Source organism: Ochotona curzoniae, unplaced genomic scaffold (genome assembly GCF_017591425.1).
Source record: "Ochotona curzoniae isolate NIBS_2020 unplaced genomic scaffold, NIBS_Ocur_1.0 contig_43, whole genome shotgun sequence".
Lineage (NCBI taxonomy): Eukaryota > Metazoa > Chordata > Mammalia > Lagomorpha > Ochotonidae > Ochotona > Ochotona curzoniae.
The window spans coordinates 10708893-10725876 of record NW_024466218.1 but is presented as its reverse complement, the minus strand read 5'-3'; the positions used below and the strand labels follow the sequence as shown (position 1 = coordinate 10725876).

The 16984-nt window shown below is 44.7% G+C and overlaps 1 protein-coding gene across 3 annotated transcripts in view; it reads right to left on the bottom strand.

Annotated features, from left to right (window-relative positions):
- Positions 1-16984, bottom strand: part of MAPRE2 (microtubule associated protein RP/EB family member 2) — a 152994-nt gene that overhangs the window by 90729 nt on the left and 45281 nt on the right. Inside the window, exon 1 of one of the 3 annotated variants that reach the window (XM_040984881.1) lies at positions 5927-6181. The exons of 1 other annotated variant lie outside the window; for it this stretch is intronic. In XM_040984881.1, the coding sequence (XP_040840815.1) occupies positions 5927-6045 (119 nt within the window). In that variant the 5' untranslated portion in view covers positions 6046-6181. Of the gene's footprint in view, positions 1-5926; positions 6182-16984 lie in introns of those variants that run through there. One more of the 3 variants, XM_040984883.1, reaches the window with a different exon arrangement.

Below are 16984 nucleotides of genomic sequence, written 5' to 3'. Positions count from 1 at the left end.
GCCAATCCAAAGCCAGGAGGCCGGAGCCTCTTCTGTGTCTCCCACACAGGAGCAGGATCCCAAAGCTTTGGGCTGCCTTCCACTGCTTTCCCAGCACAAGCAGGGAGTTGGATGGGAAGCGGGGCCACCAGGACACAAACCATTGTCCATATGGGCATGCAAGGCGAGGACTTAAGCTGCTAGGCTACTGCTCCAGACCCCCAAAATTATTCTCAGCAACCTGAAAATATATTTTGGTATTGCAACATGATGACAAGGGAGTAGGCAGGAAGGCAGGGAGAGGAGGGGAGGGGAGAGAAGCCCATTCCAAGAGCTCCACTTTCTCCTGATTTGCAGAGCACCACAGGGGACTCTCACAGGAGTCTGGGAAGATTCCTCAATAATGGATGCTACTGTTCGCAATCAAAGTGTAACTGTGGCCACAGAGAGGCTCCAGTGATGTCATAATGAGGCTCCAGTGATGTCAATGCCTCTGGCATTTTTGACAAAATACCTCCCAGGGCTTTGCCAGGGTAGGCTGACACTAAATAAAGGAAAAAGAATGAATGTTCTTAAAGCAAAAACAAATCCCAAACCAAATACTACCTCTGGGCACAATGAACCAGAACCAGAAAGACCGGAAGGGCATCTCCTACGAAGAGCATCATCATTTTAGGCTTACACAGCAGCAGCAGCAACAAACACTGGCCATCAATCCCTCGGTCTATCGCGCACCACGGAAATCTACATCTCCATTCGGCTGGCCAAAATGTTGTCTGGAAGTGCCATGTTGACATTAAAACTATGCTGGAAAAACCTCACAAGGCTTCCTTTAGCCAGTGTACACAGTCTTCCTTTTGCAAGTCAAAGCCCAAATCAGATTGGCTGGGACGTTTTACCTGCTGGAAACAAGCAAGACCTAGAACAGAAAAACCAGGTTCTTGCCCTGTTTCCCTGACCAAACGCGCATCAAAGGACGTCAGCCCTCCACCTCACCAACGCATGCCCATATGGCATCTACTACCAATCTGTCGTCCCTTTAGAAAAAAAAAAACCAGTAATGCTTTATGAAAAAATCTGTCCTACTTCAAGTAAAACCCTAACTCGCCTGGAGAGATCTGACACCAAAGCATACAAAAACTGTCGGGCTTTTCTCCATAACCTACTAAAAAAATTATCTTTTCGGTGTCCTATAAACTCTGCTCAGTTTTTGTCTCACTTAGGATTGATTTGCATTGAAATAAAATAATCCTCTTTGGAGATGCCTTTAACAAAAATATATTCAGGAGAAAATGATTTCGATTCATACTATCAGGCAATCTGAAAATGTCTTTGCATATGTGATTTGCAGATTTCCAGGGATTCTTTCAACATACAAATACATACCAGGGACCAGCAACATTGGGACAAATACTCAGAAAAGGACACCAGTGGGGTGTGTATGTGGAACATTGTGAAAAAAAAAAAAAAAAAAAGGCCCTCTGGAAAAGTCTCTAAGAAATTGGCTGAGTGGAAGACATCCAATTTAGTAGTCCAGAGGAAGCCAGCTGAAACATAGCCTGAAGTCAGAAGAACTTAAACCATTCTAATAAATTTCACTGTGAAGGAGAAACGCTTTTCTCAGAGCAGGAACAAGTCTATATGCCCTTCACTGTGAAAGTGGCAAAAGGTACAAGTTGACAAGCCCAGGATCCCACGTCAGCTCTCAGTCTGCTCCAGGTGCCGCCATCAAGGCAAGAGGAATGGCTCCGGAGTCTCTGGCAGCCTTCTGCGTGGGTCCATCAGCCACACGTGCGTGGTCTGAGGGCATCAGATGACAAGGGAGTGAAGTCCCGGTACCTTCACGGTGAAGGGTCATCACTCCTCACTAGCCACCCTTTATGTTACACTGTCGGCCACAGCATCAACATCTATCAGCAGAAAAGCTAAGAATCAGTCCTATTCGTAGAGCCACATTCACCACTTGTACTTGAGGAAAGCCATCCTGCCTCTTATACACGGGGGTGCTGGAGCTCTGCCAGGGTTAAGTGTTGTCTAATAATTCCACGCTCATCAGGGTGGGACCCGGGGGGAATTCACATCCCTCTCAATGTTCAGTTTCAAATAGCAGTTCTACCATCACACCACTGCTCTGCTAAGATCATACACTGTAAACAGAACCCACACACAGCAGCGGAGCAGGGTGAGCCTCGCTCCCCGCGGCAGGTGCACAGGGAAGACCGGTTCTGTACGAGGCTCTGAGAGGCTCCCAAGTGGGACAAAGCAACAAGGCACCCACTGCTACAGACAGAATCACTTATTTTGAAAAAACTTCCCTAGACCCAGATGATATTAACAAGCACATAACAAAGACACATAAGGCTAAATTTCTGCTGTTTACAGCTGCTGTTTAGGGGAATGTGATCTGCATCAACGTTCTAATAAAAGTGAGCTATGTTAGCGAATGGAACAGCTTCTCCTGAACAGAACACACTTGGACCTCTCATACGATGCACTGCACAGAAATACATAACTATTGCAAGCATGCATATAAACAAACATTTTCTTCTTTGTTAACAATACTTCATCTTTTTAAATAGACAAGTTTGGATGTTTTAAGGTCAATATTTCAGGCTTATGTTTTACTTTTGCCTTTCTTTACAGTCCATTTTCTTCTTTTTTAAGTATTCAGAAACATGTTTTTGCAGTTGTACATCCCAACATCCATGTGGAAACTGGCCCCTAGCCTTATACACTAGTTCTTAAAAAGCTGCAGTATGCAAACAAAGATGCACTGGGCAGAGGGCCAGTTAATGAATCTCATTTCCGACTAGCATCTGCATGAAACCGAGCCATGGGGAGCACCCTCCCCGGGGAGCTGCAGAGCACAACTCAATCGCTCTGTGAATTAAACAGTGTCACCTCAAATGGCCCACATCACATTTATTTTTTAGGCAGCTCTTCAACTGTACGGTTTTCTGGTACTCATAAACGCGATGACGAAGCTGCAGCTGAGTCGGCAGCAGTGGACACGGGCTGTGAAAACCAGCCACACGGCTCTGCTAGGCCACGTCCACACTTGTTTTTTTCTTTTGTCATTGGAATTATCTAATTTTGTCAAAGAGATCTGCTTCTCTAACCCTGTTGGTTGCAGAAATTATTTGTCATCTCCTCTACTCCAGGCTGTGCAAACGGGGCTGCATGTGCACAAAGGGATGCCGGGGTTGAGATATGAGTCAGGAAGCACACTCGGCTTTATTTGCGAGCAAACGGGTGCAGACGCGCTCACAACAGAGGAGTGGCAGCTGCCCACCGCTGGCACTCAAGAGCATTGTCCCCACCTCCTGTCACCTGCACCGCCAGCAACATGAGGGCCCTTCCTGTTCAAGGGCTCCTCAACCATGACATTCTTCTTCTATTTACAAAGCTCTCTTTTAAGAAGTAATTGGGTTGTAATGTGGGTAGCTACCCTAACAACATCCCTGTAAAAACGGGAGCACATTCCTTCACACTTCAGAGCAAAAGCAGAGAACAGGCCTAAGACATGGGGCCTGCCGACACTGCCCAGTGGCAGCAGGCACAGCAGGACGAGAACTGCTGCTGACCTCACCCAGCCCGTGTCCCCCAGGAGGACGGACGGGTAAGCACCTCTCAGGTGGAGGGCTGCACCGGGCCAGGAGCCCGAGGAAGGCTCTCACTTGGTTAAATCTCCACTCTCAAATTGTCTTGCAACGCACTCCAGCCATGAAATGTCTATATTATTCCAGTCTGGGGAAGCCAAAATAATGACGGGATGATTCCTGTATAGAAAAACGTGTCACATTTTGCCTTTTCTTACATTTCTCCAAAAACACAGGCAGCCGCTGTATTACCTCGGCCATCTGCTTTGAAAAGGTGGCCAGAGCCACGTCAATTGTCTCTGTAAACCTGCACAGCACAATACAAATGCAATTTCAGAGGCTTCCTCCTTCAGTTTAACCTATGACATCTCTCACTTCAGTATCCAGTAATCCTATTACATAAAATACAAACGCAATGACACTCTTACTCAAAATTGTCTTCACTTAGATCTTTGGGAAATTTTTTTAAATTTTAATTTTAGGTACCATTAAGGGCTCCGATTGCAAACTGGAAATAAGTACTTCCGGAAATGGAAATAATTTGGACTGAATGAGAGATTAAAAACAGAATTTCATGGTAAAGTCAGCCTTCATTATCAAAAGGTAATACTTAACCTGCTAAGTTCGCGTTCCATTGCCATTTCAACTTATTTCATATGAGTATGAAAACACGATTAGGCAACGTCCTTTGGTCCATGTGGTAAAATTTTGTCTTAAAAGCAACTACCACCTTCAGAGCAGGGCTTTACCGCTTAGGAAATGAGGGCTTCAGACCTGTTACCGACTAGAACAACTCATTTACACGCTTTGGAGGGGTTCAAAGTGGGGCAGCAGCAGAGGCGGGTCTCCCACGGCAGGGTTGCAGGAGCCAGGGGCCTAGGCTGGTTCACACTTACAGGGAAACCAGCTTGGAAATCCCCAAGGGTGCATGTCCACACAGGAGCTGGAGCCATAAGGCAGGAGATGTGGGTGATCTCATGGACACAGCCAAAATTAACTCCCAGTGTTTATGGAACTGCCACAGAACACAGGGCAAAGGTCATGCAGACCTCTCTATCCGCACTTGGAGTCACGTGGGGGCGTGGATTTTTTTTTTCAAATGCTGTTTTAAGAGGAAGTGGCGAATAACATTTACATGCAGAATATTCCACCCACAACTACCATTTGAATGTTTAGAAGAAAGCTATATATAAAACGCAGTTACTTCCTGTTGCTCGCTAATGGAGAGACAGGCTTTAGAGGGGTAGGGGTGTGTGTGTGTGTGGTGTGTGAGCTCTGCCTCAAAGCATTGTTAGTTATCAAGGTAGCATGTAAAAATAACTCTCCCAGTACAAAAGAACCTCAGAGGAAGCATGACCATGAAGCTATCGGTCTCCTCTGGCCCTCAGCAGCCCAAGGCCCGGGCTGCATTCCCCATGACACTGTTATCCTTATCAAACAATGCAAACAATTTTAATGAGCTTATCTCCAGCAACATATTGCCAGATATGCTAATACAAAAAAAAAAAAAGATGCCAACCGCATCGGGCCTGCTCATTAATCAAAAATCTCACAATACAACGACCAAGACCTCAACACAACACCATAAATTACCTTCCTCCTGTCAAGAGGGTGGGCTCCCCCACCCACCCACCCACCCACGCGGAGGCCGTGAACTCCTCTGAAAACGCAAAAAACGGCGACCGGTTCCTTTCAGCCTGTCGCAGCCCCATCTCTTTCTCCTATCCCCAGGGTTGTACGGGGAGAATTTTGGCGAATGTCTGACACCGTGACCTCCGCTGTCAATCCCTGCACCAATCAGCGAGCAGAACCCGTACAAAGCTCCATCAATCTGGCGGTTTACCATCACGGTCTGCAGCTTCATCTAGAGGATTCCATCTTCCCTGCGCGCTCCCCAGGTTGAACGCAAACGTCTCTCCACCCTCCTTCGCCACCCTCCGGTTTTCTGCATAGCTACCTAATGGCTCCTTTAAAATGTAAAAGGGAAGGGCGAGAGGAAGTGCTGCAGCCTGTGTGGTGTGATGTGGTGTGATGTGGTGTGGTGTGGTGTATGTGTGTGTGTGTAGGGGAGACAGCATGCATTTTCATCAATGTGCAGGCAAAGAGATGGAGGCGGCGACCCTCGTCACAAAACGCTGCCCTTCTGCAATCGGAAAGCCTCCGTGCCGACCCCACAGGACACCCAGAGACAGAACTGCCCCCTCCCTGCCTGCACCCCCGGAGAACCGCAGCCGCCCTCACACAGCACGTCTGCAGCCCGGCTTTGCTCCATTATATAACGGGCCGGATTTCCGCGCGCCCCCGCGCCGCTCCCCCGGCCCCGGCCGCCCCTGTGCCAGCCCCATTACCTGTAGGAACGCTCCCCGCGCACTGTGTGCTTCCGGAAAGGGATGATGGTCCCGTTATCCTGGATGATGTCGTTGTTGTTCTCGCCATTGGGGGACAGGGTTTGGGTCGGCCCAGGCATTGGCGCTCTCCCGAGGAAGGGAACAAACCGCTGCGGGCTGGCTGCTGAGGAAGCTGGCGGCTGCGTCTTCCCGCTCGCTCTCTGGCTCGCTGGCGCTCCCGGCCGGCTCGGCGCACGGACCCTGCCTGCCGCCTGCCCGCTCGCCGCTCGCCGCCTGCGCCCGCCCCGCCCCTCCGCCGCCCCGCCCGCCCGCGCGGGCGTCAGCCGGTCACGTGGCCCGCCCGTCCCCATGGCAACGCGCTAACTCATCACCTCGCCTCCCTCGGCGCTGGGCGAGCAGGCCAGCCGCTCCAGGCAGGCACCGGGCCGGCCTACATCTGGCACGTAAAATCCCAGGCCACCGCGCAGCCCCCCTCGCACGCTCGCCTTGTCTGAAAACCAGCTCTTCCTCTAACCGTTTCCTTTCCCGACCCGGGCTCTCAACTGCAGCTGTGTACACAAAAGAAGGATTCTGGCGCAGGGCTGCGGGGGACCCTTTAACTCCTTCAATACCAAGTTCTCAGGCCAGGAAAATGAAACTTGGCAGGGGTTCAGAAAACCCTCGAAAGCACTCCAGGCCTGCTGTAAGAAAAGATATCCAACGGAAGGAAAGGGTTAAAATTCCAACCTTCCTCTCGCCCTCTCAGCAACAAGAAAAAAAAAAAAGCCTAAAGAAAAGCGACATTTCCTTTAAATCAGTGTCCCTTCCTTCTAATCAGTGGCCTTTACATTAATAAAGAGTGTAAGTTTAAGGTTTTTTTTTTTTTTCTTTCTGTACAAAGAAATTCCCAAAGAGTAGAAAAAAAGAAGAAAAAAGATGACCACCATTTTGGAACACCATGGTTTTCTGAAACCCCCCAATTCAAATTCTTTATGCTACCTACTGGTATAGTTCAGTGAAGCTTTTCGCTTATTCCATGTCCATGTGAATTAAACAAGTCATTTCTCACTTGATATATGGAGGCTCTCAACACTCAGTTTTACATCATTGCAATGCATCTTTCAAATAACAGGCTGTGACATAGGCTTGTGGGTTTTTTTAAAATCCTCATTATAAAGACTAGTAAACTAGTGGGTTAAACGGCTGAAGGTTACTAGCTAGGAAGAAATGGGTGGGGACTTCAAGTTGACATGTGACATATTCTTCTCAATGTGACTGCTCCGTGGTCTGTATTTAATGAGAGCTCAAATGCAATAGATCCAGGTAGGAATTGAGTGCTCTGGTATACTCCCAACACAGCCATTGTGGAAAGAGAGGTCTTCCAAGAGAATTGCTTCTACTGTGAAAAATGTGTGAATTAGACTAAAATCCAAAAAAAAAGGGGGGGGGGAAGTTGAAGGATTCTCTGTTTATCAGATGTGGTTTCTAACCTTTTGTGGAGTGGGAAGGGAAGAATTGGGTTTAAAAGCATAAATGCTTGTGGCAGAAGCACTTGGCTACTGCTCACTCTATGTTATCGCATGATTTACCTGCATTCTCATTTTGTGATACAGATATTAAAAAAATAAGCAAAAATTTGATCATGCCCCACAATTCTCCAAGTGAAAGTCCCTCGTAATAACTTATTTTTGGTATCAGGCTTCTGGAATTGGAATCAAATGTTTCACAACCCAGATGGTCATGGCCGTCTCAAACAAGCTCCTCCCCTTCTCATCCCATGTTTTAGCCTCTCCATGTAGGCTATGATTTTAATCATTTCATTTTCTACTTCTCCATTTATTTCACAGTGCATAAGTTAGTTCTTTCATCCACATCTCAGTTTACACAGGATTTTTTTTTCCTACAGTTAGAGTCCAATTCCATGCATGCAAGGTTTACAGATAAAGGACCAGACATGCACACTGAGCCCTCATTGCACAGGTAAGGGACACTGCTACAGATTCAGTTTTCCTCTGGCTATTTCTGTTGCCTGAGCCACTGCTGTCAATTTCCTCACCAACTCATTCCTTTCAGCAAATCTTCCATTTCTTTAGGACCAAAGGCTGTGAAGTTCAAAGGCAGAGTCTACCAACGAAATGCCCAGTATTTTCAGCTTAAAGTCTTAAAGCTTAAAGTCTTTATTCTCTCACAATCCCATAATTGGTGTTACATTTGCCAGAATTTGTATATGTGCTTCATTCATTACAACAACAAATTCTATAGAGCACACACTCCCATTTTGTTTCTAGAACACTCAGAAAAGAGGAGAGGATAGCCAGGAGTTTGGTTCCCTGGGCCAAAAGAGGCAGGGCGGTGAGGCAGGTGAAGGCGGTATCTGGGAGCCCTTGTAAATCTTCCTGCAAGACTGCTCTGAGCCGCTTTGCTGTAAAGGGACCTAGAGAGCTCCAGAGACCAGCGATTACCCTCCTAGTTGCAGGGGTAACGGGGGCAATAATTTGAAAATATTAAACAGATGTGTTTTCGTTCCTCTCCTCCATAAATCAGGTTACCTGGCAGCCATTCTCCAGTTCAGCCCCAGCAAAGAGGGGAGAGCAAATTCCACCTTGGAAAGGAAGATGAGATGACACAGTATAGGAAAGACAGGAGGAGTAAGGGGAAGGCTCATCCTTTCCAGCCTCAACCGACTATATAAAGGGGATAAGAGGACGGAAAACAGGGTCCCCCATCACAGGTCTCCAAATCCCAGAAGGAAGGTGTTAGATAGGTGAAGACAGAGCCACACCCGTAGGGGTTTTCTTTTATTTATTTTCCATTTGAACGCTAGAAACAAACTGCCTTAACGAGTATTTTCTCATACCCTATCCCAAAGCAAGGTGCAGCTCATGCTATCATAAAGACTAAACTATCAATGGGTTGGCATGGTGAGGGAGAAGGTGAGCTTCAGTTCAGCTCCTAGTCTTTCCCCCTTGTTAGCATGAGGTAGGGAAGACATCTAGAAATCTCTGTGTATCTTGTAGGGGATAATAAGCAGATTGAATAGATGGTGGTGAGTTGGTTTGGTGGGTGCACCACAACAGAGCAAAGAGATATTTAACCTGGGTCTACAGGGTGGAACTTTTGAGGTTGAGCCCAAATGGGAGAGAGAGCGCTAAAAAGCTATACAGTGCCAGGACAAGTCTGCGGGGAGATACTGGAGCTGAAGGGGTCAGCCTAGGACACTAATAGAATGCCCATGGACAGCTTCATGCCAATGACTTCTTAGCAGAGTCAGATGCTAAGAAGTCAAGAACAGTGTGAGAAGTTCCAAATCTCTCCTCTCCTAAGTGTCTACAAGTCCCATTCAGCTACTCCTTTGGTAGCATTCTGCACAAAAGCTAGGAAAGGGCCAGGGCATCTGAAGACTCCATATTCATCCAAAAGATGAGACCGTATGAAGTTGGCCTAAACTGAAAGATGCTGTAACATTGAGAGCTGGCACATTTAAAATAACTTCTGGCTCCCCAGTCCTCAGCAAGCTGGGGAAGATTATACAGGTTCTAGGGGGGAAAATGAGCTAAAAAGCCTTAGGCCTTTGTCTTAGGCATATGATTACACCTGCCCATGCAGAAATGGCTCTTCTCACAACTCCATGACTAAAGTAGGAGCTCTGTACTCAGGCAGACCTGGGTGCTGGACTTCACTCACCACCTGCTTACTCCGCGACCTTAGCAAGTTACTTCACAGCTCTCAGATTTAGCATCTTCATGCATAAAGTAGGTGTGATAACTCATAGTGTTGGCTTGGAGATTAAATCACATAATGTAGTTAACATGCTTAACACAGTGTCTGGCACAGAGCAGATCCTCATTAGTGGCAAGTGTTGTTTTTATATCCTCTGTTAGGCCTACTCTAAAACGTTTATTCATTTAATATTGGCAACTGGGTTTTTGTGTACTAAGAGCTGGTCAAGGAAACAGTTCTGGCTTGACCTCAAGGAGCTCTCAAGGTTGTGGTTTAAGTAATAGTCATCAGCTATTAGGGTAGAACAGAAGTGCTGCAAGAATGGTACTACGTAGCAAAGCACAGCATAGCATAGGGTGGAAGCATAGAATATAAGCACCTAATTCAGAGTGGGAACTGGGCAGTAGGTCTGAAAAGTTTTCTCTGTGCAGATGATACCTAAGTGTTAGATGAGTAACAACAACAGTAACCTTTTCTGTTCACTTCTGATGCAGCTCAATAGAAGATAACACCTGTTAGAGCAGGGGGTAGCAGGTATGCTGTATCTGCCAGTTCCTAGAACAGGCACTGGAAGATAGTAAATACCAAGTGAATGTATTATTCATGCAAGCATTTATTTATCAAATATCAGATTTGATTCTCCTAATCCTTATGAGAAAACTGATACTCAAACAAGAGAAGCAACGTGTCCAAGATTGGATACTAGGGATTCTTGGTCCCAGAAGTCACATGCTTGTTCATTAGACTATGTGGTCATTGAGAGGAGGAAGCACAATACAGAAGGAACATAGAAGCATTTCTGGCATATAGTTGCAGGTATAGAAGTAGGAAAGCGAACAACATTGCTAGGAGACAGCCATGATGTCATGTGGACAGAGTACAGAGTGTAGAATGGAAGGAAATGCAGCAAGGATCAAGGTGCAGTGTAGAAAGGTCTTACAGCCAACCTAGAGCGTGACCTAAATTCTGACAGTGATCTGGAACCTTCAGGTGTTGTAGGCAGAGAACTCAGTGGTGAAATGTGCTTATCAAGAAAGTCTGCTGCTGGATGTAACACAGAGAAATCACCTACGGCAGAAGATAAAAAAGGAGTCAAAGACTAAGGGAGAACTAAGCCAAGGCAGTGGATAAGCTAGTGTGGAAGAAAGCACAAACTTGGGCTTAATGTGGTACAGCAAGTTGTGCTGCCAGCATCTATATGAGCACCTGTTATAGGCCCAGTTTTTCCATTTCTGATTCAGCTGTTTGTCAATGCTCCTGAGGAAGCAGCAGAAGATGGCCCCAGCCTTTGCAGCCATTCAGGGAGTGAACCAGTGAGTAGAAGGTTTCTATGTCCATTCCTCTGTAATTCTGCCTTGCAAATAACTAAATGAAATTCTTAAAAACCACAAATTTGAGATATTCAAGGGATCTGATAATTACCCAGATTGGGCATGGGCATGGATGAGGTTAAGGATGGGCAGTGAAAGAGATCGTGTAGAGAAATCACAAGTTATTGTTTGGGTGACTTAGTGAATAATACATCATTTATCAAGCTAAGAAACACAGATGAAAGAATTCTTTTTTGGAGAAAGGTTGTCATTAATGTGCTTGGACACAGAGAAGTACCTGAAAGTTGTCCTAGTGGTCAACAGACTTCATACATAGCAGGTGTGTGTTGAACTATTTGTTGAATAAGGAAATACTTGGGTCTTGATCTTATAAGATGTGTTGACTTGGGCCTGGAGTGGTAGCATAGCGACTAAAATCTTCACCTTGCATGCTCTAGGATCCCATATGGTCACTGGTTCATGTCTCACTGGCCCCATTTCCCATCCTGCTCCCTGCTTGTGGCCTAGAAAGCAGCTGAGGATGGCCCAAAGCCTTGGGGCCCTGCAATTGCATGGGAGACCCAGAAGAGGCTTTGGGCTCCTGGCTTTGGATTGACACAGCTCTGGCCATTAGGGCTACTTGGGGAGTGAATCAGCAGATGAATGAACTTCCTCTCTGTCTCTCCTCTCTGTGCTTCTAACTTTGCAATAAAAATAAATAAAACTTTTTTTTAAAAAAAAAAGAAGGATGCGCTGGCTCAGGAGGCAATCACTGAAGCTCTGGTGACTGTCATTCAGACAAAAACAGAAGACACCAAGAGTGATCAACAGAGCAGCCTGCCAACGAGGCTGAAGGATGTGGCCTCAGGGTGCCAAATCACAGGAAGCAGAGCTTTTTAGCATCCCTATAGAAGCAATCTTTACAGGGAGAAGTCTCTAGGGCCACACATCTCAGAAAGTTGGAATCAGGTAAGGACAGAGAAGTGTTTACTAGATCTGATAAGTGGTTCTGGAAAATTCTTTAAAAGGCTGGTTTTCAGACCACCTGCAAAGGCAGCACAAGGTGGCTTGAATACCTGCACCCCAATCTACCACTCACATAAGAGACCAGAATAAAGATCCTGTCACCTGGCTCCAGCCTGCTCAGCCATGGCTTCTGCAGCCATTTACGGAGTGAATCAGCAGCCAGAAAATGGTTCTCTGTGTGTCTCCCGCCCTCTCTCTGCCTTTCAAATGCATACATGTATACAAACATGCATCGATCTTAAAACTAAGATACTTGCTTGGTGAGCAGGATTTCAAAGACAGTGAGCAACAAGGGAACGCTCTACTGGGTCATAGCACTCAGGTCCAATCAGGGAAGAGGGAAGCGGCAGCATCCCAGGCTTTCATTCTCAGAGTTTTTAGTTTATAGCACCATCTTCTCTGAAGAGTTAGGCTAGAAATCAGTTTTCCATCTTTCCAGCAAGTATAGTTCATTGAGAATGGGCATCTTTGTATTGCCTTGGATTTGAAATATCCAAGATATGAATTCACCAACCTGCAAGGGATACCAATTCTGATTCCATCCCAGAGGCACTCGCTCATCACAAAGGTCTTTTCCAGGTTAAAATGCGTTCATTGAAGCTGATAATCACCACTGTCACAGGCATTCACAGCTGTCATGTCACCTTATTCAGAGGCGTTCTTAGATCGTTATCACCTCTGAGCACAGACTGAAGATTCTGTTGAGCAGCCACCTCTGCTGCTTTGGGAGAAGTCATTTCTCCTTTGCCTATGTTCTAAGATATTTTCCAGTAGGAAATGACAGGTTCAGGCTATCAATCAATAGCTTGAAATATGCTCCATGCCTAAAACAATAGCAGTGAATAAATATGTGATTGACTGGCCAGTTTTCCTGATCGCAAGCTTGCATCAATGGCATAGAAATGTATTTGAGATTGTTCAATTGCTCACTACCTTTAACCTAGAAACATATGAATATTATATTAGCTCTTCCTTTGGATCTGTTGAGAAAATTATAAAGCAGATAATGACACAAGAAAGTGGGTTCCTGCTATACTTGTGGGAAACCTGGATGGAGCTTCTGCCTTCTGCCTTTGATCTGGCCCAACCTGGCTGTTGTAGGCAATTGGGGAATAAAACAGTAGCTAATTCATTCATATTCTCTCTCTCTCTCTCTCTCTCTCTCCGTCTTCTTCACCTTCCTCCCTCCATCTCTGTCCCCCTTTCAAGTAAACAAATCTTTCAAAAAAGAAAAGTTTCTTTATCCAACATATAAAGAATGTCCACCTGAAAATGCAACTGTTCTTATAGATCATCAGCCACCTTTATAGCTATGCTGATATTTTTAGAAGACAGAATTTTGTATAAAAAGCAAGGTTTCTGTAATGTGAAAATATAGAGTATGCTCTTGCATAAGATTTCTTGATGCGTTAGAACTTTCCTAATTTGTTTCTTTTTTCTTTTCCTTAGGTTTTTCACAAGCTTGCATTTAATTGTGCGGAATAAGAACATGATGTGAATGATTTTAAAAACACCCAGAGAGCATTAGAATTTCTGTAATCATTTGATCAAGTCTGTGCAATATGAGCTTTCAGCCTGTTCAATAAAAATGTGCTTTTGAATTATGCCATCTGGTTAAGTTTAAGAGCTTAAATATGTTTTCCATAAAAATACAATGTGATAAATGTTATAATTGAAGAATGTATTATGTGTCATAGGAACACAAAAAAAGTAATCACGCCTGGGGAAACTAGGAAGAACGTCACTATGGTAGTAACATTCAAATTAGGCTTGGAACCAGCACAATGGCTCAGTTGACTAATCCTCTGCTTTCAAGCATTGGCATCCCATATGGGCACTGGTTCATGTGTTGGCTGCTCTTCACCTGCCATCCAGTCCCCTGCTTATGCCCTGGGAAAACAGAACAGCATAGCCCAAAACCTTAGGACCTTGTATCCACAGGGCCACCCAAAGCTCCTGGGTCCTGGCTTAGGATTGGCCCAGCTCTGGCTGTTGTGGCCATTTTGGGAGTGAATTAGCAGCCAGAAGATCTTTCTCTTTGCTTAGCCTTCTCTCTGTAAGTCTGCCTTTCCAGGAAAAATAAATAAATCTTTAAAAGATAAGCTCAATCATTCATTCAATGAGCATTTACTGAGTACTTGCCATTTGCTAGGAACAATTCTAAGCAGTCAAGCTGCAGAAAGGAATAAGAGATACAGAATTTCCTGCCCTCATGGAATTTACATTTTGAGTGCATGTATATGTTGTAACACAAGGAGCTAGCCAGTGTGTCTGATGATGCTAAATGCTAAAGGGGGGGGGGGGAAGCAGAAAGGGAAAGGCGTACAGAAGAGGAGCATGGTAGTTTCAAAGGAGTGCTCAGGGTAGGCATTCCTGAGAAGCTGATATCTAATCAATGATCAGAGGGAGGTAAGGGAATACAATCATGTCGATATCAGCAATTACAAGGGCCCTCAGGTGTGATTGACAAGGAAATCACATGAGGGTGCATGTGTGTGCTGCTGTGGGGATGGGGCAGTGGTCTTAGGAGATGAGGTCGAAAGGTCACATAAGAACCAGCATTGACAAGTTGTTAAAAAGATTTGTTTAAAGCCAAAGTTAGAAACCATTCATTTGTTAGCAGTGTTAGCATAGATGTGGACTATTCTCAAATCATAGCAATAGCAACACTTAATATTTGTATACCTGCAGAGGCCATATGCTTCTCAATAAATATTTTAATCTTCACAGAAATGAATGATAAGAGGGTCAATCAATGTCCCATTCATCAAGAGGAGGTAGGCAGCTGATTTAGTCAGATAACCAGCCTGGCTGGGAATGAACACACCTGCCAGATGTCACAGACATCATTCTCTAATGAACCTTCTCTAACTCAGGAAACTCTAAGGTTGGTCTGGTAAAACTGGGAGGAAGAAAGCAGAGTCCAGGGTTGAGCAGGTGCAGGGATGAGAAGAAGGATACAGACCAAATAATGCAGATTGCTGTGCGGGAGGCCGTGCCAGGACAGCCATGCTGTGCAGGGGTGAGGAGGTAAGAAACCAGGAAAAGACAGACAGACACACAGAACAGGAAGGACTGAGGAATGGGAGGACACACACGTGCACAGGATTCGTGGGAGTGACGGTTTGGACACAATGTAGGATTGGAGCAATAGATGATGGTTCAGGAAAAGGCAAGGAGTATATAGTATGTCTCATTGATATAAAAATAATTTTCTTATCCTTATTTATAATAATTATTTCATTTATGAGTAAGTTTCAATTAGCAGTGTCCATTTCTTTGATGCTTTCTAGCAGGAGGGGATGCCACAGGCATTTTAAAAACATTCGTATTCAAAGCAAAAATCTGCTTTCATTTCTACTATGCCAACACTGTTATAACTCTACCAAGCAGTGATGGAAATGCCTTGCTAAGACATGGCAATGCCACAACTGCAAAATTTCTTTGTTTCTTCCTCCTATTTTATTTCCATGTTAAAATAAAAACGCAGCTTCACAAATTGACCAAGTAGGACAGCCAAAGGGAAATAGAGGGACCCAAGAGCTTAGCAAAGTGGCAATACAAATGGAGAGGCTTTAAGTATCTCTAACAAATAATCTTCCAGAAGACGCAGAAGCTTTCTAAAGAAGGTTTCCTTAGTGCCCTCAAAAGTCAACTAAACCATTAGGCTTTATTTTTGAATTTCACGTGAATGAATTCAAACTGAGCCAAGAACTCCTTAATATACACATAAAGCCAGCAGAGCAGTTGTCCAATCGGGTACCACGTACCTCCAGGGCAGAGTCACTAAAAATCCAGGCCATTAAGGGGCCACCAGGGGTGTTGAGAGAATGGCACTTGCGAGCGTGGAACTCTGTGTCAAGCACGGTGCATGGTGTGTACAACAGCAGACTCTGGCTTTCGGATGGCTCCCATGCATCATGTCAAGGGCACATGAGGCCAGCAGCTGGAAAGCAGTGTGAGTAATGGAAGAGAAATTTCCCAATTTCTGACCTCATCCAAATAAAATTTTTTTTTTAAAGAAAATTAAAGCAGCTTACTTCATTAGAAGAAAACAGTGTAACTGGAAGTCACGAAGTAAGGCTGTTTTCACTGGAAATGTTTTAGCAGTTTACATTCTGTTTCCTTCCACGTACATTCACGAAAATCAATGGACATAACCTTGAGTAGCCCAACTACAGAGCAGAGCATGCAAAAACAAAATGGGTCACCAAAAGAAGTTTCCATTTAACTTTTATGCAAAGGAATCAAAAACCAAGGAAATCCAAAAGGCATGTCACTGTTAACATGTACTTAGACACAGTAAGTTAACAGCTGGTAGATCTAGAATTAATCCATGGGATTAAGTTACTTCACACATCCTGACTTCAAACTCTTCCCCCAACAACCATGCAAGCTCAGTGCTTCCAGCAAGGGCCCTATCAGTCCTTAGGGATGCAAAGGAATCATTCAAGAGAAATGACATCATGCAGTGCAAAAAAAAAAAAAACATGTACAGTGAGTTATTCTGCATGCTCCTCTTTCTCCCAGGAAATATTTCTTCAGATTGTGGCTTCAGCAGAACTTGCAAGTTATATTTCACCCTTCTGGCCTCCAGGAGAGATTCAGGGCTGGGCCTACAACCCAAACCAGGCCAAGGAGAGTATTTCTCCATGATATTATTTGTTTAGACATTAACTTTAGGAAGATCAAAGACAGCTTGAATAGGGGGCAGCCACACTAAATTAAGCTGCTTTGGGATCTGAAAAGAATGAAGGAAGGACAGTATTTCTAGAAGTACAGCTGTTTTTTAATACTACAGTGTGAAGATGGAGAGATTGAGGAAATACCTGAAAATAATTTTTTAAAAAAATGATTATCATGTTACTGAAAAACAGTATGAAGCAAATATAGGAATTAAGCAAATTCACACATGATATGAATAAAAAGTTTGCCTGCAAGATTGAGATTCTGAAATCACTCTGAAATATTAAAAATGAAGAAGAGTCAATATGTCAAATAAAAATACAATGGGAAGCCTTAA